Source organism: Chiloscyllium plagiosum, unplaced genomic scaffold, assembly GCF_037043375.1.
Source record: "Chiloscyllium plagiosum isolate Xiang-an unplaced genomic scaffold, Cpla_swu_hap1 HiC_scaffold_19, whole genome shotgun sequence".
Lineage (NCBI taxonomy): Eukaryota > Metazoa > Chordata > Chondrichthyes > Orectolobiformes > Hemiscylliidae > Chiloscyllium > Chiloscyllium plagiosum.
In genome coordinates, this window is record NW_028270157.1 from 15,117,482 (window position 1) to 15,143,915 (window position 26,434).

A 26,434-nucleotide genomic window follows, 5' to 3' on the forward strand; every position below is an offset into this window, starting at 1 on the left:
GGTCCTATTGCCCCACCTGCTTTACCATTGTCTCTCCTGCTTCAGCTGCTGTATATTGGGCAGCATGCAAGGAGGAGACTCTTGCTCACCTTAAAAATAATGCTTTGGGATTTTTTTATATCTATCGGAGGTGTCACTGAGGGCCTCAGTTTGATGTACCAGAGGTAGAGATGTGGCGGTAACATCACTGCCCCAGTAATTATGGGGCACAAACTATTGGGGGAAAACAAACAGCAATTGCTGGAAAAACTCAGCAGGTCTGGCAGCATCCGTGGAAAGAAAGCAGAGTTGATGTTTCCGGTTGAGAGAGCCTTCCTGAGAACTGAGGACACAGGCTGGGGATGCAGAATCAAAGCAGCTGGGGAGAGTTTAAATGCACTGAATAAAATATGGATTGAAGGCTAGTCTTACTAACAGTGATCAGGAAGCCATTATCTATTGCTGTTGAAAACTCTCGTTCATGAAAGTCCTTCAGGGAGACAAATCTGCTGTAATTACCCTCTATAGCCGACAGGTAATTCCAAACACACAACAATGTAATTGACTCTGAACTGCTCTCTGAAATGGCAAAGCAAGACAATAAGGGCAGTTAATAATGGATAGCAAATGATGCCAGCAACACCTCACGGAAAAGGTGTTTTTCATGTGTTTTGGACCCGCACAGTCCAAAGATGTGCAGGTCAGGGTGGATTAGCCATGGGAAATTGCCCACAGTGTTCAGGGATGTGCAGGTTAGGTGGATTAGCCATGAGAAATGTCTGGATTGGGGTGGGACTGGGTCGGCTGCTCTTTGGAGGGTTGGCATGGACTCAGTGGGCCAAATGGCCTTCTTCCACACTACAGGGATTCTATGATCCTATTTTAGAATGTTGCCTGGCCTGGAAAGTTTCAGTTATGAAGAGAGTTTCGATAGATTGGGTTTGCTTTCCGTGCAGCAGAGGAGACTGAGGGGAGTATATAACTGAGATGTATAAACTTATGAGGGGCATGGTCAGGAAGGAACACTTTCCCTTAGTGGAGGGAATCAAAGATCAATGGCAGAGATTTAAGGTCAGGGTCAGAAGGCTTGGAGGAGATGTGATGAAACACAATTTTAGCCAGAGGTTAATGGCAATCCGGGACTCACTGCCTGTAAGGGTGGTACAGGCAGTAACCTCATCACTTTTAAGTAGTATTTAGATGTGCTCAAGACATACCAGGCTGTAGGCCAAGTGCTGGAAGATAGAATTAGAATAGTTAGATGACCGTTTTTGACTGTTGCAGACTTGATGGGCTGACGGGTCTTTTTCTGTGTTGTATGGAAATGACTAAAACAATACATTATGTCATCCTGTACAAAACTTCATACAAAATTAGATCTTGCAAGACATTTGTTTGTGTTGACACCTTGCTGAGATTCGAATATGCAGTGACAACTAGCGAAGGGATAAAGAGCTTTGAATGCTAATACAAAATGGAAGAGTCATTTGCTGATTTCATGTCATAAAAAAAATGGGCCTAACTGCTGAAGTTATTTTTGTAAGAAGGCCATGTGTATTGTTAAATACGTGTAGACCCGTAGAAGACTTACATGGGTACATTGTGGCATCTATGACTGAGAAGGTCAGGAGCAGGATTGCTAAGGGAACACCATTCCTGTTGTGTTCCCCTTCCAGTGACATACCATCCCACCTTGGACCTTTATTGCTGTTCATTCATTGTCATTGGGTCAACATTCAAGTTGATAACAGCCATTGCAGGAACATCTTCGCCATAAGAAACAGCAATGGATTCAAAAAGTAAAGATTAACATCACCTATTCAAAAAGCGCACAATCTGTAGGTAGGCAGTCAGTCCATGTGACCTTTTATCAATTCCTATTTTGGAAATAGAACCAGTCCCACTCAACATTGGGATACAGACTGACTCCAACCTCACATCTTTAATGCATTGTCTGAACGGAGATGTCATTTTTTAAATATATAACCTTAAGTTATCTCAGGAATGTGACTTGAAAGAAATTCTGGGATTTAATGAATTGAAACCTGCATCCCCATTCTAAGTGATTAAAGACTAAGCAGCAATCTAGGTTTGTTCAATACATCACTTCAGTTGTATGACACTTTGATCTTTTACTATAAATTCTGTGTCCTATGATTCTGCCCCACTAGCTACCTGATGAAGGAGCAACGCTCTGAAAGCTTGTACTTCCAAATAAACCTGTTGGACTATAACCTGGTGCCGTGTGATTTTTAACTTTGTCTACTCCAGTCCAACATTGGCACCTCCACATCATCACCTGCTCAGGCTAACAATGAGTTGCATTTATACAGACCTCAGAACATTGTTAAAATTTTCCAAAAGGTGTTTTATAGGACAAGGCCCTGACACTGAGCCACATATTGCGAAAAAGAACTGAGAGGTCGGTTTTTAAAGGGCATCTTAAAGAAGGAAGGGAAGACAGAATGACAGAGATACTTGGCTGAAATTGCAGAGTGTAGAGACTCAGTGGCTATCAACGGTGGAGTGATGAAAGTCAGGGGGAGTACATGTGTCCACTGTTGTCTTACTGCCATTATACAGGGCTTTGGTGAGGCCACACCTGCAGTGATGATCTCCCTACCTATGAAAGTATATATTTGCCATAGAGGAATGAGTTGGATGTTCACATGGCTGGCATTGGGGTTAGTAGTACCATGAAGTGCGATTAGTTCGACTGGGCCTGTATTCATTAGCGTTTAAAAGCATGAGAGGAGATCTGATTGAAATACAAAAAAAATTCAAACGGGAGAGACAGACTAGATGCAGGAAGGATGGTTTTCCCTGGTTGGACAGTCCAGAACCTGTGGGGGGTAAGGTTGGGGGAGGGGGGTTGGTAAATAAAGACTCAGGATATGGAGAAGGCCAATCAGGACTGAGATGAGGAAACATTTCTTCACTCAGAGGGTGATCATTCACTACCACAGGGATATGAAGATTGCAGGAATATGGTGTTGATATGAAGGAACAGCCATGATCATATTGATTGGCGGAGCAGGCTTGAAGGGTGAATGGTCTCCCCCTGCTCCTCGTTTCTATGTTTTAAGAAACCCGAACTGGAAGAACACTGTCTAAAAGCATTGATCTGGAGAAGGCTACAGAGATTGGAGGTAAGCAAAGCCACAGGAGGATATGGAAACAAGGGATGGGCAATAAATATACCCTCCTTGCCCATGTCACCTGTAACCCAGGAATCAATGGAAGAAATCAAAAGCAGCAATTTTAATTTGTCACCCACCTTTACAGTTTTTTCCAAAATAATTACTGCAGCATTTAGGTTTCCAGATCACAAAGGTACATTCATATTGACAACCATCGATATCTGCGTGGAAAAGGTTCTGGTAGGTACACTTCTTCTCTTCCTGAACATTGCAAGATAAAGAGTTAATCCACAATTGTATTTCTCAAGTGCTAAAGGTGACTAACTAAATTTTAAAAATAAGTGATCAACAACACTATTTTGCCAAGGAGAGACCTGCTGGTGGAGTGGATAAATATTCTGGATTTCTGAAAGCTGCAAGAGTCATTAAGCAATTTGAATAAGATTTTCAGAGGGCCAGCACTGGAACAATGGGTCAGATGACCTCCTTTCTGAGCAGTAAAATCCATGTCGGAAAACAGGGAAGATGTGTGTGGGGGGGGAGGGGAACATGCTACTCTGCGCCAATTGTTGGGAAAGGAGTCATTTGCACAAGTGGAATGAGTGGTCTTCTGCATCTCTATGCTGTGAGTTGTTGGTCTTTAGGTAGCTATGTGACTAAACTTCCTCCTAAATGTTACAAGTCGACTCCAGCATAGGCCGCTGCAAACCATTCTTATTTAGAAGTACATTTTGGGGCTTTTATATCTTGCCCATCTCACATTTAACCAAGGCCCTCTAGTTTCGGACTCCTCTACCCTGGGGAAAAGACCTTGGCTATTCACCCTATCTGGCCCTCGTAATTTTTATAAACCTCTATAAGGTCATCCCTCAGGCTCTGATGCTCCACGGAAAGTAGTTTCAGCCTATTTAGCCTCTCCCTGTAACTCAAGCATCCCATCCTGGCAACATCCTTGCAAATCTTTTCTGAATCCTTTCAAGTTTCACAACATCTTTCCTATAACTTGAAGACCAGAATTGAACGCATTATTCCATAAGTGGCCTAACTAATGTCCTGTACAGCTGCAACTTGACATCCAAACTCCTATATTCAATGCACTGACCAATATAGGCAAGTGTATCAAATGTCATGTTCACCACCCTGTCTACCTGTGACTTCATTTTCAAGGAATTATGAACCTGCACTCCAAGGTCGCTGTTTGGCATTTGGACATATTATTGACATATTGCAGGTCTTCCTGCATTTGGACACAAGTTTCTTCGGTATCTGAGGCGTTGTGAATGGTGCTGTACATCACCCAATCATCAGTGGAAGTCCCCACTCTGACCTTATGAAGGTGACTGGTGACACAGTTGAAGGTGGTTGGGCATAAGACACTCCACTACAGAACTCTGCAGCGATGCTGAAGTAATTAGTCTGGTGACTTCCATTATTTGATCGAATCGAAGATCCGGAGTTTATAGACTAGCAGAGACTGACATCTGAGGGCTGAGAATTGACTGAGAAATGAGCTGCTTTACCTTTGGCCGGCTTCCAGAAGGACAGGCTGGAGTGTTTATACAGCTGTCGCATTCTCCCTGTGTGAAAGACAAACAAATACCTTGCATTGTCCTTGTACAGCTGCTTCAAACAAGAACAAATGAGCTTATGTCGGGTGGCCTAGCACACCTATCGCGAAACGTAGCCCCGGTTGCTATCGCTAGGGCCACTGAATCAAAACAAAACAAAGAATTACAGATGCTAAAGATTAGAAACAAAACCAGAAAGTGCTGGAGAAACTCAGCAGGTTTCTAGCACCATCTGTGGAGCGAGAAAACCGAGTTGACGTTCCAAGTCCAGTGACCCTCCTAGAAACGTCATCCCCGCTTTCTCTCCACAGGTACAGCTGACCTGCTGAGCTTCTCCAGCAATTTATTTTTTTGTAACATTGATTTGGCGGAATATTGCTTTTGGTGTCTTGCATATTACTCACAAAAAGACTTCATTAAATGAAAGGTAAGGAGTGGAATCCGAATGCCTTTGAAGATGTTCTGAGGTGGAGATCAAATAAAAACTGTCTCCAACCCCCTTGGTGATGGTTGATTGCCCCTGTGTCTTGGCCACCCCCCCACCCCCAGACTCCCAAGGTGCCTTGCGGTGTTATTGGACATGGCCAACTATGAGGCTGTTGTGGGATCACTGTCCATTTAAGAACAATGGGTGAAGCAACATTTGGCTGGGGCGGTGGGGGAACTCAAAGTGATTCCCAACTGGCAGCTCCGACAGGACAGGTACCCAGATGGAGAAAATAAAACACCAACATAGATCAGTATGTGTCACTCACACAGTTGATTGTGGCAGATATGAGACTATGAGGGCAGCACTGTGGAAGAAGGACCTTCTGTGGTATGGCCCACAGCTCCACTATGACCTCTGCAGAAGAAATGGCTCCTGTAAGGGTGCTAAGAGTTAACAGTCTCAAGGGTTCTGAGGCCAACTTTCAGGGATCCATCTTCAGATGATTCGGGTGTAGGAACCTGCGGGTGTTGACCCAACAGCACATCCTTCCAGTCTGCTATAATGGACAAATACCATTCTCCTCCAAGCCACCCCTGATTTATTTTTCCCCAAAAATGAATCATTTTAAAAATGGTGTCAACTTCATGCATATACAAACCAAAACGTCAACTAGTGACAGCTCATCGCAACGAGCTCCAATATTTTGAGGTGTCAGGAGACAGCCAATGCCGTAGACCACGCCAGCATCAAACTCCAGGTACCTCTGTGTAATCTTACAATTCCTTCTGTTTAAGTACAATTGACCCTGTGGGCAACAAGCACAGCACGTAATAAATAGATGTGGCAAAACGTGGGAAAACAATAGCTCATGGATTTCATCAAACTAGAAAGATATGCTTTTGGTTTTTGTGCATTGACCTTATAGGTGATTGGCTGATTAAATTATTGAAACCCTGAGCTTCCAATCAGGGTGTTTTATGAGTAGTGTCTTTGCTTTTGAGCCAGAAGTGCTGGGCACATGAAGGGCATGATAGGTGAGTTCATAAAATGGCTAAAGTATCAACCTTCAAACCCTTCGAGCACATCTAAGCAAGTAAGAGAGGAGTGGGAAAGACCCCTGGTCAGCCATATTTGATAGAAATTAAGCCCTCTCAAATTATGGCTTCAGGAGCGTAACTTGCTCTGGGAAAAATAAACAGTGTCTCTCAGTGTGGGAAGCCTTCTAGGTGGGTCTTTCATGTGCTTGTCATTTCCATTCTCTATCACACCATCACCCTGATCACATGAACTGCACCAATGGAGTTCAAGGGGCTGCGTCTTGTTGTTTGATTGAGTTCTTTACAGTCTTCGAGAGAAAGGGAGAGAAAAAGAGAGGGAAGGAGAGAGCAAGAGCGAGAGTCGCACTTGGGCCACAGCCTTGTACACCTTGGCTTCACAAGTGTTAATACTCCTTCTTAGAAATCCACTGTTCAATGTGGCAAAGTTTAGCCTTCAACTCCACCCAATCCCATGTCTCAGGATTAATTTAGATACTGAGAATCTATTGATCTTAGTCTCAACATACACAACCAGTAGAGAATTCCAAAGATTCATGAACCTTTGAATGAAAAGGTTTCTTATTGTTCACCCCTCTGCCTGACAATAACACTCTCCACTGAAAATGCGGCTTCACAAATTCACCTCAAAGTTTCACTTGGAAACGACTTGCATTTGCTGTCGAAATGGCTGGAATATATCCATGACCAACAGAAAGATTATTTTATACTCACTTTATTTCTTCGTTTAGCACATGATACTCGGACATCAGAGCCTTGTAGCGTCTTCAATGAGTCGACTTTAGGAAGAGCCGCTGCCAAAATCTGGAGAGATAATGGTATGCAATAAATCCTTTGAACAATAATCTCAAAGACAACGAGGAATAGACAACACATATTGCAACTTTGCCTCACCCTTATCACAAGATTTTGCAGTTATTTTGAGGCCAGCAAACTGCTGATGAAACCCATTATCCAACACAATGACAATCTGGATACCTTGGCCTCACTGGAGAGCCCAGAGGAGCTTTAGGAGCAGGGAAAGACCATTTAGCTCCTCAGGCCTGTTCCAATGTTCAACTACTCTTACAAACCTCTTGAATCCCAACACTGCTATCTCTCAGCCCGCTGAACAACAGTAAATGAGCGATGCAATTAAAGACAGAATACACCATTCCGGGAATAGTAAATAGAACAAACAGAAAGCTCAGTCACTGACTTTATCAAAATCCACAAAAGATTGGGGATTTAATGAACTCCTGATGACAAATCTTTAACAAACTTTAATAGAACATGCTGAACTGCTGCAGACATTTATATTCAGTAAATGAAAGGGAGTTAGATTTAGAAATTTATGATAATTATTCATATGCTGAAATGATCACAATTGTGCAATCTTTTTATTATTTTGTACATTTTTGTAATAATTATTGTCTATGTCTATTATAATTCTTTTATTTGTATCATTATCAAAATAGGGTCTGCCTATCCATCCAGATTTTGGCTGATTAGTACCTCAGTTTATTTTACCACTTTTGCTCCTTTTCCCTGATGTCCTACATCATTAATGTTTATCACATTCAGTCTTCAGGCGAAATCTCATTTATTCTCCAGTATCCACAGCTTTATGGGCAAAGAGTTCCTCATTCCAATTTCCCTTTGTTTCAAAGTGTACCCTGATTTCACGTCTACGTGACCAACTGGGGGAAACCTTGGCAGATCTAGTAGCATCAGAAAAATGTTAAGATTTTATTAAGTTCCAAAGAAAGGTGAAAATGTGAGCTCAACTTCTCTTTTCACAAATGTTTTCTATATTGATTTCTAATTTTAAGACTGTGCCCCATCATTCTTGATCACTCTACCAGAGGGAATAGTTTTTCCTCTGTCTATTGACTGAATGTTTTTAATGTTTTAAATATCTTAATCAAATCATCTCTCAATTTTTCAAATGCAAAAGGAATCCATTCCAAATTTGTGCAACCTGCCCTCAGAATTGAACTCTGTAAACTCTAGTATCAAAGATGAAACTAATGTCACTCTGTAACAACTTCTGAACATTGTCTATGTTAAAGACACTGTATAAATTCAATATATTATAATCATAAAATTCCATTTTGTCTGCTATTTTAACAGTGTGAATCCATTTAGGATAAATTTAACATAATATTTTAATTTAATAGTGTGTAAGATCTTTAGAAACTTGGAGAAAACTTACAATGATTTACATTATTTACTTTTTTTTGTTAATGATTTCACAGAGCTGCACATCGCTGAGCATAAATAGCACATTCCGCGTGCATACGATACACTAGACTAGAACTTAATAGCACCTTAAGAGCACAAAGTAGATACATTAGTCCTTACTTAATATATCTATGATTACCATGTACAGCAGTATTTAATATCAATGCATAACAAATATTGTCACTTTGAAGTCTAATCCAAGAGACAGTTGTTGACCTTGCCTTCACCTCAATCAGTCTTTCTTGAACCCAGTGTGGCAACAAACCACACAATAAAAGAGTCAGGAGCTGATAAGGGAAGTTCACATGAATGTATTCCATGTTGGATTTCTAGCTCATATGTCAGTGCAATAAAACTGTTTTGGAGTGTAGTATAAAGGATTTACAAGCACTTGCATCAAACATAGTCTTCTTTAATTATTCAATGTAAACAATATCACATTTCCAAAACCGCAGTTAGATCCATAACAACATGCATTGCAAAATAAAGCAAACATTTTATGTATATTACATCACACAATGTCTGAACTCTGTCTGGAAATGAGGAGATTACCTTGGCATCTCTGATAATATGAAACTTAAGGTATTCAATCAGAATATTTCGGTTGTCCTTATTATATAAGTAGTTCTTTCGAGTTTTTGGTAAGTATTTCATGACAGTGTCTTTTGGTAAGAACAGGGTGACTGGTTTGTGCAATGGATCGTTTATCATACTCAGTAGATTTGTCTCCTGGAATGATAGAAATAAATACAATAAACTTCATTGATTAATTGCGGCAAGATTTTGCAATGTGTCATAAAAACTATTACACTAACATCACTAGTCAACTATACAGCCAATGAGGCTTGTGTGGAGCAGAAACACTAGTAAATACTGATTGGGGCAAATATAGTTGAGTAAATCTAGGGATTAGAGTTAAAACCCTATGCTTTGCTCACTCAGCACATTGTTAGGTTAATTGCATCACTTATAAGCTATCTATTACAGAACCCACATGCATTTCATCCCATTGTATTCCTGGACTGGGATTAATCAATGAATTGAAAATTCTTTGCAGAGCCATGTGCTCCAGGTACAGAATTGGATACATTAAACAGCAGGTTCAATATCAACTTTTGTATGCATTTACTACGATAGAATCATAGGAACGTACAGCACAGAAACATTTGGTTTATTGTGCTGATGCTGGCTCTTTGAAAGTGTATTAATGTTTAGTTGCAATAAACTAAAATAAACATAAATTCTGACAGTCTTGACCAATATAATTTATCTCCTCTAATATGTTACTTCCACATTTCTTGGGGAAATGCTAGATCAGTTGGCTGGATGACTGGTTTGCACTGGAAAATGATGCCAATTCCCACACTGGGCTGAGGACTCTCCTTCTCAACCTCTCCTCTCACCAGAGGCGTAGTGGCCCTCAGGTTAAATCACTACCAGATGCCTCTCTCTAATTAGAGAGCAGCCTATGGTCAGGTAAGACTATTGCGACTTTACCTTTCATTTCTGCATCTGTATGTAGGACATTCTCCCCCATTTACTGCTCTTGTGAATGAAAAACTACTACCTTCCCTGTGATGCTCAAGTACATAATAAAACCAAAGCATCCACACTTACTACTTATCTGACCTTGAATTTTCACGGTTAATTGTTCTTTCTAAAGAGTGACCCTTTAAATTGGGGGTAAAGGAAAGTGCTCAAACCAGGTTCTCAATAAAAAATGTAATGATGCATTCCTGATGAATCACATTTTCCCATTGACTTTCACCACTCTTAGTTTCTGCTTTTTCAATGTCTTGTTAATTACAATATTCAGATGGAAAGGTCAAAATTCTTATCACCTTTTCTTTGGAAGGCTACAATTTTAAATGAACCTACAGCAGATCTAATTTTAATAAACATGGTGAATAAATTCCTTTCTTCTTGAATTGCAAGTTAACAAGCACCTACGTGTGTGTTTTTTTTCCCCACTTTTTATTGCATTATTACTTTTTAACTTATTTCTTTATTTCTGTAACTAAGATTTTGTATCGAGGCACTTTGTACCTAAGATGTGTGGTGACATTGTACACTTTTCACTGTAGTCTTGTACCCCGCACTTGAGTACACATAAAATTTAAATCTAACTCTATTACTCTCAATGATCAGCTGTTCACTTTGCGATAATAGCTACAGTACTCAAGTGCAGCCTTTGTCTGTAAAGATCTAACCTATATCAACTGAGCCAATGCACCTTTGATGAACACTTCCACTCAGTTGATGTACCTCCTAAGAAACAGATAATCAGATTAGAATTCAACTTCAGATAACATTGCATGTAGTGGCACGCAATAACAATATTCAGAAATATGTATGTCCAATAGTCCCTCGAAAGGAGGTTGATGCAGTTTTATGGTAAAGATGTGCAAGCAAAAAGGCTGTTATGCTGCAGCTAAGACACAGTATTTGGAAGCAACTAAATGGCAGATTTGTATCAAACAGAGAGAATGTATGGAGGAGCAATGTTTTAAAAAAATTCAGAATGTGCTGTGATCATTGTGACAGGCATTGGGTTCAACAATCTTCAGAGAAACCCAGAGATGCTCAATACAAAGGACAAACTTAACGTGCACCCCTTTTTTAAAATATATTTATTTTTTCATAGGATGTGAGTGTGCCTGGCAAGGCCAACATTTGTTTTCCATCTCTAATTGTCCAAAGGGCAGTTGCAGGTCAACCACATTGCTGTGGGTCTGGAGTCACATGTAGGCCATGTGAGGATTTCCTTCCCTCAAGGATGGGTTTTGCTACAACTGATGATAATTTTTCAAAACTACTGTGTAGTGATAGTAGTTTTCCTGCCAGTTCTTTTTCTTTGGACTAATTTTGATTCAGCTGCTATTGTGGAATTTATCCTTTGTGCCCAGAGCTTTATCCTGGGTTTAGAGATCAATGATCCAGTGACATTACCACAACCCACCATCACCTCAACCCCAGTTAATGCATACTGATACACACCATCCCATATGATATAGTGGTACACTGGCACTTTATGGCATAACTCCAGTGCACTTCAAAACAAGCCGATACAATCTGGAAATTACTGCTTCAAAAAGCGCTGGTAGCTTTTTCAATTGGAGATCCAGGAGGGAATTTGAGAAAGGTCATTGGAGAAAATATTTGCAGAGTGAAGGTAAAAATATAAGGCAAAATGGACGCCTCTATCATGGAGTTAGCATAGGTACGAAACGACCTCCATCCTTGCTGCATGGTTCCGTAATGCCACGTCTCCCAAAACAGTAAGCAATGTTTGTTCGGTTATGGTAAACAAATGTTGCTTACCTGTAATAGATTGGTGAAGATGGAATATCCATTCTCTGCTGCTAGAGTTGTGAGATTCGGCTGAATAGAGAAAAAAGTTCGATAAGGTTAAAAATGCAGGTCCTTTTTAGAGTAAATTGAAACAGTTCCAGAGTTGACTGAGAGAAGGTGATATTCATTGGATTTAGTATTTAGGAGCTAGGTTCTTATTAGAAAATATACATTAAAAAAACAGTCTTGTGATGTTCAGTCTTAAAGCAATGCAGAGGCCTCAGTTAAACACCAGGATTCTACAATCCTTCGCTTTGATCCCCCATCTGTCTTCATTCACACATTTAGTTGCCCCAAAGCAGAAGTGTAAAAGCAGACCATCTTCTTTAGTTGGATCCACCTTCAGCGTGTGATTCTGTGGCATAGGATTCAGACCCGGATAAAGAAATAAATTTTATTTTTGACCCCAAAGTCTGCTGTTGGTTTGTTAAACTAACCACAGAAAAAACTGACTTAGAAACACATTTCTCTTCTCAAAAAAAAACAGGACTGCAAAAGTAAGCGAAGAGAATTGGGAATTTCAGTTTATGTCTTCTCCTCTGAACGTAATAAAAGCAAAAAGAGCTAGATCCTTGCATGAACAGGTCCAGGCTGTGAGCCGTGGAGGGGATCATAATTCCCAACTGCCTCTCTCTCTTTCACGGCAATGTCCATGCCTTTGTCCCTGCAGTGTCTATCTGTAATCTCAACGCTTGAGAGATAGGTGAACCCCACGGGGACTGGGTTGCAGTACCTTCCTTACTAACACCCTTTACATTTAGTTCTTCCCTTGACACCCCATCTCCCTTTTCTGATTTTGTTATTATTACACTGCTTGTAGTGAACTTTGTTTGTTAATTGTTTAACTGGTTGCTTTACATTTGGCATTTTGAAAGAGTTTAGAATTACCCAAACACAAGATGTGCAAAAGCCTAAAGAGCAAGGACAGCAAATAAGTGGAAAATCTGGAAGTATCCCACCCTGACATACACCATCCTGATAAAGATGTCCATTGCCTTTCCCTCATCACCACTGGGTCAAATAACTGAAACTTGTGACCTATCTTCATTTTGGGTGTACTGACACCAACATGGACTACAGCAGTTCAAGGAGGTGGTTCAACACCACCTTCTCAATTAAATATTAAAGAAAGTTACAATTTGTCACCGTGCAATTACAGTTTGAAATGTATATACCTGACTGTGTCAACATCAGATGTCTTTCAGTTTAACAGATTTATCCTGTGTTCTATTTTAACAGAATTCTTCATTTAGGTTTGTTAAATGAATTAAAACTGAAAACTGCTATTTACAGTCACCAAGGACTATTAACAACCCACAGAAACTGTTTAGGTTAAGGTTTCAGTGTCAATTGATTCTGTGACAATTATACATTGTTCAATAATCCAGTGGTGCTGAAACCCAAAGTCTTATTTCAAAAACTTATCACATGAAGTAATTGCAAATCAGAGCCCATTTCGTATAAAGGCTGCCGTGCTTATTCAAATCCAACACAGCTTTCCAGAAATTGGCAAGATCAGAAAAAACAAATATCATGATTTTGATTCATTCTCTAATATAATCCTACCAATTATTTGCAATGTCATCACTTAGTCTTCCTGCTTGTGCTGACCACACTGCATTTTGATTTTATTCATTCATGCGATGTGAGAATTGATGGTTGGGCCAGCATTTACTGCTCATCCCTAATTGCCCAGAAGGCATCTAAGAATCAACCACATTGCTGTTGATCTCAAGTTACATGTAGGCCAGAGAAGGCAAGGATGGCAGATTTATTTCCCTGGAGGATATTAGTGAACCAGATGGGTTTTCACAACAATCGACAATGGTTTCATGGTCATCCTGAGACTCTTAATTCCAGATTTTTACTGAATTCAAATTCCAATATATGCCATGACAAGATGCAAACCTGGGTCCCTAGAACATTTCCTGCCTCTCTGAATTAATACTCCAACAATAATACCACGAGGCCATTATACCCTCGCGACATTATACCCTCATGGATTCTAATACCATGGGACCTATCATTGGGTATCAGCACTGTAATCTTGAGGCTGTTCTACCTCTGTAGCTTGCTCCTGCTCTGACAACATCTCTACCTTTACTTTAACTAAGTGTAACTCTCTCTTTACTTTCTTTAAGCCCTATAAACTCTTCATCTACATTCTAATATACAGAATACTGAATACAGCTCTTAAAGACAGTTTCCATTCTTCTCTTTTCTGTGTTTCGACATCACAGAGGCATTGTCCTGCACATCATCATCTTCATTAATATATTTGTTCGCATTCTACTGTACAGGATTATATTAATTTAACAAGCAGTTTCCAGAATTAACATGAGTTTTAATTTTCTGAACATTGACATCCTTACATATTTGTAGCCTCCATCTTCCTTTGGAATGGTCTGCATGTTTTGAGGTGAGAGGAGCTTGTCGATGAAATGAACCACACCATTGGCATTGATAATATCACTGTTTATTATCCTGGCATTGTTGTTTAGATACAAGGTGTTCTGTGAATGAAAAGGCATGGAAAAGTCTCTATTAGAATGCCGTCAAAAATAACATGGAATACATGTCAAAATAAATTCCAATCAAATCTATCATTAACAACTGGTGGTGACAAATTTTCACTTTCAGGATCTCAATGATTATCTGGTGGGATAGATTCAATGCCATTTATAGAATCTGCCAGTTTTTATTACTCTCAAGCAGGGAGCAACCCACTCTGCCCAGTGACACTCTATGTCGTGAAGGCAGAAATCTACCTGGTAGCAGCAACCCAACTTGCATCTATGTAGCACCCTCAACTCAAGAGGCTTCACAGGAGTGTAATCAGATACTGAGCCAGAAAGGACAAGTTTAGTCGAAGGGGTAGGCTTTATGTAGAATCTTAAAAGAAGAGAGACAGAGAGAAAGAGAAAGAAAGGGAGACAAAAAGAGAAAGAGAAAAAGAGAGAGGGAAAGAGAGAGAGAGAAAGAGAAAGGGGGAGAAAGAGAGAGGGAAAGAGAAAGAGAGAGAGAGAGAAAGAGAGAGAGAGAGAGAGAAAGAGAGAACTTGGGGCCTGGAAAGCTGAAGGCATTCCCTCTTCTGACAGGATATGGAAGCAGGGAATTCCACATGGCATCAGGGGTTGGGGGAATCTAGTGGGTTGTGTGACTGCTGGAGGTCTCAAAGGTTGGAAAAAGGGAAGGTATGGATTCAACAACAAAGATTGTGAATTTGAAACTCAGATTATTGTAGGAACATTCACAGAAACTTGCTGTTACTAGGAGACCATAAGAGGTGGGAGTATAAGTCGGCCTTTCAGCCCATTGAGTCTGCTTCACCATGCAATGAAATCATAGCTGATTGGAGAAATACAGGGCAGTAATTTTGCATCGATTAAAGACAGTACTGGCCCCATAACAGAACGGTTCTGAGTAACTTGCACTGCACGAATTATATAATACAATATTGAACTCTTTATATAAAGAACATTGACATCCTTACATATGTGTAGCCCCCACCATTCTTTGGATTGATCTGCATATTTTGAGGTGAGAAGAGCTTGTCGATGAAATGAACCACACTGTTGGCATTGATAATATCCCTGTTTATTATCCTGGCAGCATGGTGGCTCAGTGGTTAGCACTGCTGCCTCACTGAACCAGGGATCTGCTTTTGATTCTAGCCTCGGGTGACTGTCTGTGTGAAGTTTGCACACTCTCTCTGTGTCTATATAGGTTTCCTCCTGGTGCTCCGGTTTCCTCCCACAATCTAAAGATGTACAGGTTAGGTGAATGGGCCATGCTAAATTGCCCATAGTAGTCAGGGATATGTAGATTAGGTGCATTAGTCAGGGGAAATGTAGAATAATAGGGTAGGGGAATGGGTTTGGGAGATTTACTCTTCAGAGGGCTTGTGTTGGGTCAAATGGCCTGTTTCCACACTGTAGGGAATCTATGATTCAATGTAAATGCACTGAGGGAATTCAGAGAAAGTTTATTCGACTAATACTTGCAATGGGCAAATTATGTCTTGATGAAACGTTGGACAGGTCAGGCATGTATCCACTGGGGGTTTAGAATAGTGAGAAATAACTTGACTGAACCATATTCAACAAGATCTTGAGTGCGCTGACAGGGTGAATATGGAAAGGATGTTTCCTCTTGCGACAGAATCTAGAACTGGGGGGGGGGGGCGACAGGGACACATGGTTTACAAACAAGGGTAATCCCTTTAAGAAGAGATAAAAAGAATTATTCTTCTGACAGAGGATTTTAAATTTTTAGAACTCTCTTTAGAACTCAATTTATGCACAGCAAGTTGCAATGAACAGATACTCAAATGAATGACCAAGTGATTGGTTTTAGTGATGTTGGTTGAAGGATGAATATGAGGCCCAGAGAACAGACAGAACTCTTCTTTGAATGTGGGATCTTCCCGAGAGGGTGGATAGGTCCTCAGGTTAACACTTCATTCAACAGGTAGTAGCTTCGACTCATAGGTAATAACTAATTGGATTGCCAGCATATCATGTGGACTTAAGTCTTGGGAAGGGGCTTGAACTCACAACCTTCTGCTACCAACTGAGCTAAAAGTATCCCTTTGTTGCTTCAGTTTTCTCTCCCTCCTCACCTTATTAATTTACAATCTAAGCATCAATCATAGCTGAGCTTAATTGTAGCTGAGCTACAAAATCTTCTCAAAACTCGTTAAGCATAAATTAACTTGAATTACACTTTACATCATCCAATGCTTGTGCAATATTGCAGCTCAGCTTCTCACCTTTACGTAGGAAAACTTTATAGTTTCTCCATGAACAGTGATAAGACTTTTCCCAGAGATTAGCTGATTATACAATACTTGATTACATGCCACAATGTGATAACGGAGGACCTGCGCCATTTGTCCATTCGCTGTCCAGTCCTGTATCTAAATGTTAAAGAGAACATGGAGATGATTGAACATTCATGCAAAATTACTCAAACCACCTGCACACAGCTCAAAAGCCCACCTGCACCTACCTTAGCTTCATTCTTAAATGCTTCATTGCTTGGAACGAACACAGTGAAAGGGCCCGAACCACCCAGTTCAGTGACACCATTAAGCTGTACGGAAAGAAAGGAAGATCTTACTTTGAAACATCCAGTTCCAGTTAAAATTTTCATTTTATATGGAGGCTAAAAGGGTGGTTCCCATTGTGGGGGAGACTTGAACTACCCAACACAGTTTAAAAATAAGGGGATCTCACATTTAAGGTAGAGATGAGGAGAATTTATTTCCCCTTAGGACTCTGAGTCTGTGAAGCTCTCTTCCGCAGACAGGGAGGGGGAGGTCATTTTTATGGAAGAGATAAATAGAGTATTGACAAACAAGGGTTCAATGTTATCGAGGGTGTATAGGAGAGTGGAAGGCCAAGAGCTAATCTGATCTCATCTTATTGAAAGGTAGAGCAGGCTCGACGGGTTGAATAGCCTACTGTGGATCCTAATCGATAGATAGTACCAGATTAATGACCTACTCCAGGTCCTAATAGATGGATAATACCAGATTAATGACCCATTTCAGGTCCTGATGGATAGATAATACCAGATCATTTGCTTTGCTGATGGTGATTGAGGCATACATAAAACGGCATCACAGCCAATCTGCAAGTTCCTGTTTAGACCCACTTCCTTGTAAGGCTTGCCCAGCTGGAGAGACTGCATATAGAAATGCTTAATCCACGTTTCCATTCATTTGCACAATCCCTCACACACAGGAATGAATGGATCTTTCATGTACTGCGTTATACATCAATGAGGCAAAAACTCTAATGAATTGTGCCTCTCCAAAACCTACAATTGAAATGGAATAAACTAGCAAGGGAGACAGACAGAAAGACAAAGAGGACTGAGCTGTTCATGATTGCCAAGGGCTGGGGTGCCTCATGTATAACTACGTCAAATGGACTCCAGCAGTTCATGAAAGTCGCTCACCACTACCCACTCAGGGGCAGCTAGGGATAGATAATAAATGTTGGCCAAGCCAGCAACCCTCACATCCCATGAATGAGTAATGAAAAAATATATACCCCCAGTTTGCCACTGTCTGTTCGACACAAAAGCTCAGAATTGATCAGTGGTCCATGCCTGCTGTTCCAACGACATTTCAGAAGCTCAACAGTTTAATTGTAACCCTAACCCTATCATATTGAGGACAAAGCAGCTCACTTGGTCAGAACCTCAACCATCACTCCTTATCCAGAACTACAACCTAATGTGGCATCCATTCTATTTCAGAGAACATGACAGGGCAAATCCAATGTTTCCATCCTCAACTGGAGCAGCGATTCAGGCACATGGGGAGTGTGACCTAACATGCTGATGCTGCAATTATTGTAGCTTTATCTCCAACCCACGTTTCCTCCAAGTGAAGATACTGACTGAGATGAGGGGACTGGTGAATTACCCTTACTTCAACTACTTATGAGATTGTGTTTCTGGGTCATGATTGTAATTTTCCTTACGGTGCTGCCTTGCACTCGCTGAACTGTAAAACTGTTTGAATTAATTTTAACTTCCATTGATGGCGAGAATGTCACCAACTGATATACTAATCCCATTGAGAGGAGGAAATTAGATTTTTTTAGATTAGATTAGATTACTTTACAGTGTGGAAACAGGCCCTTCGGCCCAACAAGTCCACACCGACCCGCTGAAGCGCAACACACCCATACCCCTACATTTACCCCTTACCTAACACTACGGACAATTTAGCATGGCATATTCACCTAACCTGCACATCTTTGGACTGTGGGAGGAAACTGGAGCACCCGGAGGAAACCCACGCAGACACTGGGAGAATGTGCAAACTCCACACAGTCAGTCGCCTGAGGCGGGAATTGAACCCGGGTCTCTGGCGCTGTGAGGCAGCAGTGCTAACCACTGTGCCACCACTGAAATCTGCTATCCTTACTGAGACTGGCCGATATGTGTCTCCAGACCTGCAGGAATGTGGTCGATACTTAATTGCTTTTTTCTAAAAAAATCCCTATGGCTTGGAAGCAGACCATTTGGCGCCACCTACTCTTGAAAGGGAACACCACCCATCCCCATAACCCTGCATTCCCCATTGCTACTCCACATCCCTGGACACTATGGGGTAATTTAGATTATATTAGAATACTTACAGTGTGGAAACAGGCCCTTTGGCCCAACAAGTCCACACCGACCCTCTGAAGAGCAACCCACTCAGACCCATTCCCCTACATTTACCCCTTCACCTAACACTATGGGCAATTTAGCATGGCCAATTCACCTAACCTGCACATTTTTGGACTGTGGGAGGAAACCCACACAGACACAGGGAGAACGTGCAAACTCCACACAGACAGTCACCCAAGGCTGGAATTGAACCTGGGTCCCTCGTGCTAGCAGGCATTCAGTACTAACCACTGAGCCACATTGCCATCCAAGCCACTATGCTCTCAAATGACCCAGAAAGCTCAAGGGCAAGTAGGGGTGGGCAACAAGTGCTGCCAGCAATGCATACATTACATGAAAGAATAAAAAATATTTATGCACCATTACACCAATTGCTAAGAAAATGTTACCTGAAGATGATAGAAAAACCGGGAATATGCTGTGCTTCTTGTCATCTCCTGGAAAGAAAGAGTGAAAAATTATTCCTTAGTGGTTGATCTGCAGAGAACACTGAATGGAAACATGACTCTTGTTGAAGCACTGATCCGTAGCAATAACATCAGAAAACACACCTTGTATATAGTCCCCTTACAGGTAAACCCATCACCAATGTAACTCGTCAAACAGCTACACACTCGCTCATTTGGCCCAGTGTGATTGCAAGTAGCAAAATCACTGCAGCCTCCATTGTCCTGTAATAAGGTAAAAGGAGAAGTTTTTTAAAAATCACACCTCATTCTAACTTTGAATCTGAGTTATTACTAACTAATTTGTATTCATGAAGTTTTGTACAACAACCGATTTTGTGCTTACCACTCGACAAGGGTTCACTGGTTCACAGGTCTTTCCATCACCTTGATATCCAGTCAAACAGTTGCATGCTGCCTAAAATCACAAATGAAAGTTTTAAAAAGTTAAGTCTAAAAGATAATCAAGGATGTTGCAATTCTGTCAAATTGATGTTATGAGCTGGCTAGGAATTGGTAACATTATTTTGAAGTGGAAAAGTGTGAGATCCAGGGGACTTACTAAGAGAATAAAGCAAACAACAATAAACTTTATTATACACATTACAGCAGTACAACACTGTACAATACATGTGCAATTTATATTTTAATACCCCCAATTAACATCTGATAAATTTGGGTAATAGACTATGATCAGATAGCTCATGTCAAATGTCAAGTGTGATCAAGGTAAATGCCATAGATTTTTCAGTAAGTCTCCTGAGACATTAATAAATGGTGGGTCATCAAATCTCATTAAACTTCACAAGGGATTACAATCCCTGATATTTGCTAACTTGATCTTGAAATTTCCTCTCAATAGCCATTCTGTTATGAAAGGTTCTTGTTTTGGAATGTCATTCTCTTTTCCTGGGTCTGTGCTCCCTGGACATCAGAAAATGTACCATTGACCAGGCACAACATCAACTTTTCAATGACAGACAGCTAGCTTCACCATGCTAGAGCTACTCTTGGTTTTCTGTGCTCTACGTTGACTCAGTTGCATCAAGCAAATGCTGCTTGAGGGTTTTTCAACACCCACTCTCAGCTGTGATAAACTGCTCTGGCTTCTTGTCTCCTCTTCTCCAAAGCTCTCAGGAATTTCTAAAGTCCTGACTTGAACACTTATTATTAACTATTAACTCATAGAATATTTGCTCAAGTTTTAACAGTATAGAGAATTGCCAGGGAGAAGGCAATTCTGGATCTGGTATTGTGCAACGAATCAGAATTGGTCAGGGACCTCGAAGTGAAGGAGCCATTGGGAAGTAGTGACCATAATACAATAAGCTTCAATCTGCAATTTGAGAGGGAGAGGGTACAATCGGATGTGACAATTTTTCAGTTGAATAAAGGGAACTATGGAGTTATGAGGGAGGAGCTGGCCAAAGTTCAATGGTGCAATACCTTAGCAGGGATGACAGTGGAGGAACAATGGCGGATATTTCTGTGTATAATGCAGAAGTTGCAGGATCAGTTCATTCCAAAATGGAAGAAAGATCCTAGGAAGAGTCATGGGTGGCCATGGCTGACAAGGGAAGTTAAGAAACATATAAAGTTAAAAGAGAAAAATTATAACAAAGCAAAGATAAGTGGGAAAACGGAGGACTGGGAAGCTTTTAAAGAACAACAGAGGATTACTAAGAAGGAAATATGCAGAGAAAAAATGAGGTATGAAGGTAAACTGGCCAATAATATAAAGGAGGATAGTAAAAGTTTTTTAGGTATATGAAAGGCAAAAAAATGGTTAAGACTAAAATTGGGCCCTTGAAGACAGAAACAGGGGAATATATTACAGGGAACAAAAAATGGCAGAAGAATTGAATTGGTACTTCAGATCTGTGTTCACTGGGGAAGACACAAGCAATCTCCCTGAGGTAACAGTGGCTGAAGGACCTGAACTGAAGGGAATTTATATTTGCCAGGAATTGGTGTTGGAGAGACTGTTAGGTCTGAAGGTTGATAAGTACCCGGGGCCTGGTGGTCTATATCCCAGGGTACTGAAGAAGGTGGCTCGAGAAATCGTGGATGCGTTGGTGATTATTTTCCAGAGTTCGATAGATTCGAGATCAGGTCCTGCGGATTGGAGGGTGGCCAATGTTATACCACTTTTTAAGAAAGGTGGGAGAGAGAAAGCAGGAAATTATAGACCAGTTAGTCTGAACTCAGTGGTGGGAAAGATGCTGGAGTCTATTATAAAGGATGAAATTACGACACATCTGGATAGTAGTACCAGGATAGGTCAGAGTCAGCATGGATTTATGAAGGGGAAATCATGCTTGACTAATCTTCTTGAATTTTTTGAGGATGTAACTGTGAAGATGGATGAGGGAGATCCAGTAGATGTAGTGTACCTGGACTTTCAGAAAGCTTTTGATAAAGTCCCACATAGGAGGTTAGTGAGCAAAATTAGGGCGCATGGTATTGGGGGCAAAGTACTAACTTGGATTGAAAGTTGGTTGGCTGATAGGAAACAAAGAGTAGTGATAAACGGCTCCATTTCGGAATGGCAGGCAGTGACCAGTGGGGTACCACAGGGATCAGTACTGGGACCGTAGCTTTTTACAATATATGTTAATGATATAGAAGATAGTATTAGTAATAACATTAGCAATTTTGCTGATGATACTAAGCTGGGTGGCAGGGTGAAATGTGATGAGGATGTTAGGAGACTACAGGGTGACCTGGACAAGTTAGGTGAGTGGTCAGATGCATGGCAGATGCAGTTTAATGTGGATAAATGTATGGTTATCCACTTTGGTGGCAAGAACAGGAAGGCAGATTACTACCTAAATGGAATCAATTTAGGTAAAGGGGCAGAACAGAGAGATCTGGGTGTTCTTGTACACCAGTCAATGAAGGCAAGCATGCAGGTACAGCAGGTAGTGAAGAAGGCTAATAGCATGCTGGCCTTCATAACAAGAGGGGTTGAGTATAGAAGCAAAGAGGTTCTTCTGCAGCTGTACAGGGCCCTGGTGAGACCACACCTGAAGTACTGTGTGCAGTTCTGGTCTCCAAATTTGAGGAAAGACATCCTGGCTATTGAGGGAGTGCAGTGTAGGTTCACGAGGTCAATTCCTGGAATGGCGGGAATACCTTACACTGAAAGACTGGAGCGACTGGGCTTGTATACCCTTGAGTTTAGAAGATTGAGAGGGGATCTGATTGAGACATATAAGATTATTAAAGGATTGGACACTCTGGCGACAGGAAACATGTTTCCGCTAATGGGTGAGTGCCGAACCAGAGAACACAGCTTAAAAATACAGGGTAGACCATTTAGGACAGAGATAAGGAGAAACTTCTTCACCCAGAGAGTGGTGGCTGTGTGGAATGCTCTGCCCCAGAGGGTAGTGGAGGCCCAGTCTCTGGATTCATTTAAGAAAGAGTTGGATAGAGCTCCCAAGGATTGTGGAATCAAGGGTTATGGAGATTATGCAGGAACAGGATACTGATTAAGGATGATAGCCATGATCATATTGAATGGTGGTGCAGGCTCGAAGGGCAGAATGGCCTACTCCTGCACCTATTGTCTATTGTCTAAATGCTCTTGATGTTTCATTGAGTTCCCTCCAGAGAATGCAAGTAGACCAATTGCCTGATTTCTGTAATTGTTGGCTCTCTATTGCCCCTTACTGGTTATGGGCTAACAGGTAGGGTAACCACAGTGCTGGCCGTGGACAGGAGCAAATTCCTAGGGGTCAGAACAACGTACAATGAACCCCATGTTATGAGGAGCTACAAAAGTGGTGAATTGAGCTTGACCTGAAGTGTGGAGAATTAGCTTTACTGACCTGGTTTGGCCCAGTTTGAGTGCATTCAGCATTTGTATGGCATCCTCCATTATTCTCCAAGCAAGGGTTGATTCCTTTAGTTTTAATAAAAAAGTGAAATTATGCCTTTTATAAATTAATTTTGTCACTGTGAGTTTTTGTTTATATAAAAACTTGCATAGGTAGTTATATAAACAAAAACATTAAAATTGCACATGAAATATGAATTTCTCAGCATTTATTATCCATCCCTAATCATCTTTGACAGCTGCCTTATTAGACTACTGTAGTCCATGAGAAATAGTCAGAAATGAACTGATGGGAACATAGTTCCAGGATTTTGACCTTGCTATTGTTAATGGGCCTGAAAGGGTTAATATCTGAAAGTGTGTGATTGGCATGCAGAGAGTCACATGGACAGTCTTAGAAAGATTGAGACACTGACAGCTGAGAAAAAGATACAGAAGTTCTTGTGTAATTGATATAAACTGCAGTAATGCACATCTTATTGTAAACTTTACCTGATTCTTGACATCTCTATGAGCTAGACTAGAGTTGGATGACCTCCAACCAAAGATCACTGCAGGCAGGCAGTATTGATTACAACACCAGCAACAGTGAAGTCAGTGATACAATTCCAAGTCAGAATGGTGTGTGATTTAGGGGAACTTGCAGGTGGTGCTTTTGCCATGTTGGCTGTGTCATTCCAGGCAATGGAGGTTGTGGGTTAGGAAGGTACCTTTGATAGAGGCTTTGAAAATTATTGCAAAGGATCTTAAAGATAGTATATACAGCTGCCACTGTGCACTGGTAGTAGATGTCTAAGGTAATTCACAACCACGTGGGCTGCTTTGTGGTGAATGGTGTTGACTTTCTTGAGTGGATTTGGAGCTGCACTCATCCAGGCAAGTGAATAGTGGACAAGTCTTTGGGAGGACAAGAATGAGTTACACTCAAAACACCCTAAATCTGGTGTTGTTACCACTGCGGTTATATGGTGGATATAAGTGTCCAGCCAATGGTAACCCTGGGATATTGAAGGTGAAGTATTTAATGATGATAATTTCGTAGAATCCCTACAGTGTGGAAGCAGTCACTATCACCCCACCTCTGGAATTCAACTCTTTAGTCAATTTTGGACCATATTTGTCCATATTTGAAATGTGAATCTTATTGAATGGGCGGCTATATAAAAAAGATGTACATTGTTCTTACCAATGCATATAAGCCCATCACCGGTGTATCCTGTCTGACAAAGGCAATCCCGTCTCCCAGGGAGCGTTATCTTGCAGTCGGCATTTGGTGAGCAACCTCCATTATTTATCTCACAGGCATTAACAGCTGTGATACACATTATAGATCAGAATTGTCATTGTAAACTAATAGTAACATCACTAAGGTACACTCAATATTGTTAACTTTTGTTCAATAGCACAAGGATCAATGAATAAATTTAAAGAGGAATAGGTTAAATTATTAACGGTGAAAGGGTTCCAGGGAATGGAGTTGAGGCTGAGATGAGATCAGTCACAATTTCATTAAATAGTGCAGCAAGATCGAGGGGCTGAATTGCCAACTCCTGCTCCTTAATTTGACAACTCTCAACCCACTCTTAACTTGCACAATAGATTAAGGGATTGCTAGAGACAGACATTCAGTGAAATCTATTCTGAGGGTGCCATTGTGTGATAGTTAACAATACCTTTTAACCATACAAGTGGATCACACTCACACTAATTCTGGATTAGTGGTGCTGGAAGAGCACAGCAGTTCAGGCAGCATCCAAGGAGCAGTAAAATCAACGTTTCGGGCAAAAGCCCTTCATCAGGAATACAGGTAGAGAGCCTGAAGGGTGGAGAGATAAGTGAGAGGAGGGTGGGGGTGGGGAGAAAGTAGCATAGAGTAGAATAGGTGAGCGGGGGAAGGGATGAAGGTGATAGGTCGGTGGGGGGGAGGGTGGAGTGGATACGTGGAAAAGAAGATAGGCAGGTAGGACAAGTCATGGGGACAGTGCTGAGCTGGAAGTTTGGAACTGGGGTGGGGAGGGTGAAGGGGAAATGTGGAAACTGTTGAAGTCCACATTGATGCCCTGGGGTTGAAATGTTCCGAGGTGGAAGATGAGGCGTTCTTCCTCCAGGCGTCTGCTGGTGAGGGAGCAGCGGTGAAGGAGGCCCAGGACCTTCATCTCCTCAGCAGAGTGGGAAGGGGAGTTAAAATGTTGGGCCACGGGGTGCTGGGGTTGATTGGTGCGGGTGTCCCGGAGATGTTCCCTAAAGCGCTCTGCTAGGAGGCGTCCAGTGTCCCCAATGTAAAGGAAACCGCATCGGGAGCAATGGATACAATAAATGATATTGGTGGATGTGCAGGTAAAACTTTGATGGATGTGGAAGGCTCCTTTAGGGCGTTGGATGGAGGTGAGGGAGGAGGTGTGGGCGCAGGTTTTGCAATTCCTGCAGTGGCAGGGGAAGGTGCCAGGATGGGAGGGTGGGTTGTAAGGGGTCGTGGAATTGACCAGGTAGTCACGGAGGGAATGGTCTTTTCGGAAGGTGGAAAGGGGTGGGGAGGGAAATATATCCCTGGTGGTGGGGTCTGTTTAGAGGTGGCGGACATGTCGGCGGATAATTTGGTTTATGCGAAGGTTGGTAGGGTGGAAGGTGAGCACCAGGGGCGTTCTGTCCTTGTTACGGTTGGAGGGGTGGGGTCTGAGGGTAGAGGTGCGGGATGTGGACGAGATGCGTTGGAGGGCACATTTAACCACGTGGGAAGGGAAATTGTGGTCTCTAAAGAAGGAGGCCATCTGGTATGTTCTTTGGTGGAATTGGTCCTCCTGGGAGCAGATACGGTGGATGCGGAGGAATTGGGAATACAGGATAGCATTTTTGCAGGAGGTAGGGTGGGAAGAGGTGTAATCCAGGTAGCTGTGGGAGTCAGTAGGTTTGTAAAAAATGACAGTGTCAAGTCGGTCGTCATTAATGGAGATGGAGAGGTCCAGGAAGGGGAGGGAGGTGGTCCAGGTAAATTTAAGGTCAGGGTTGAATGTGTTGGTGAAGTTGATGAATTGCTCAACCTCCTTGTGAGAGCACGAGGTAGCGCCAATGCAGTCATCAATGTGGAGGAGGAAGAGGTGGGGAGTGGTGCCGGTGTAATTACGGAAGATCAACTGTTCTACATAGCCAACAAAGAGACAGGCATAGCTGGGGCCCATACGTGTGCCCATGGCTACCCCTTTGGTCTGGAGG

General features: G+C 41.6%; 1 protein-coding gene across 1 annotated transcript in view; it reads right to left on the reverse strand.

The window, feature by feature from the left end:
* Positions 1-26,434, reverse strand: part of stab2 (stabilin 2) — a 182,235-nt gene that overhangs the window by 38,961 nt on the left and 116,840 nt on the right. The window contains exons 42-55 of the mRNA XM_043709921.2: positions 24,411-24,536; positions 23,217-23,290; positions 19,730-19,801; positions 19,489-19,608; positions 19,327-19,374; positions 16,757-16,840; positions 16,518-16,664; positions 14,119-14,259; positions 11,717-11,776; positions 8,948-9,124; positions 6,887-6,976; positions 5,776-5,922; positions 4,640-4,696; positions 3,257-3,380 (exon numbers count right to left, since the gene is read on the reverse strand). Coding sequence (XP_043565856.2) covers positions 3,257-3,380; positions 4,640-4,696; positions 5,776-5,922; positions 6,887-6,976; positions 8,948-9,124; positions 11,717-11,776; positions 14,119-14,259; positions 16,518-16,664; positions 16,757-16,840; positions 19,327-19,374; positions 19,489-19,608; positions 19,730-19,801; positions 23,217-23,290; positions 24,411-24,536 — 1,467 coding nt within the window. The remainder of the gene's footprint in view (positions 1-3,256; positions 3,381-4,639; positions 4,697-5,775; positions 5,923-6,886; positions 6,977-8,947; positions 9,125-11,716; positions 11,777-14,118; positions 14,260-16,517; positions 16,665-16,756; positions 16,841-19,326; positions 19,375-19,488; positions 19,609-19,729; positions 19,802-23,216; positions 23,291-24,410; positions 24,537-26,434) is intronic.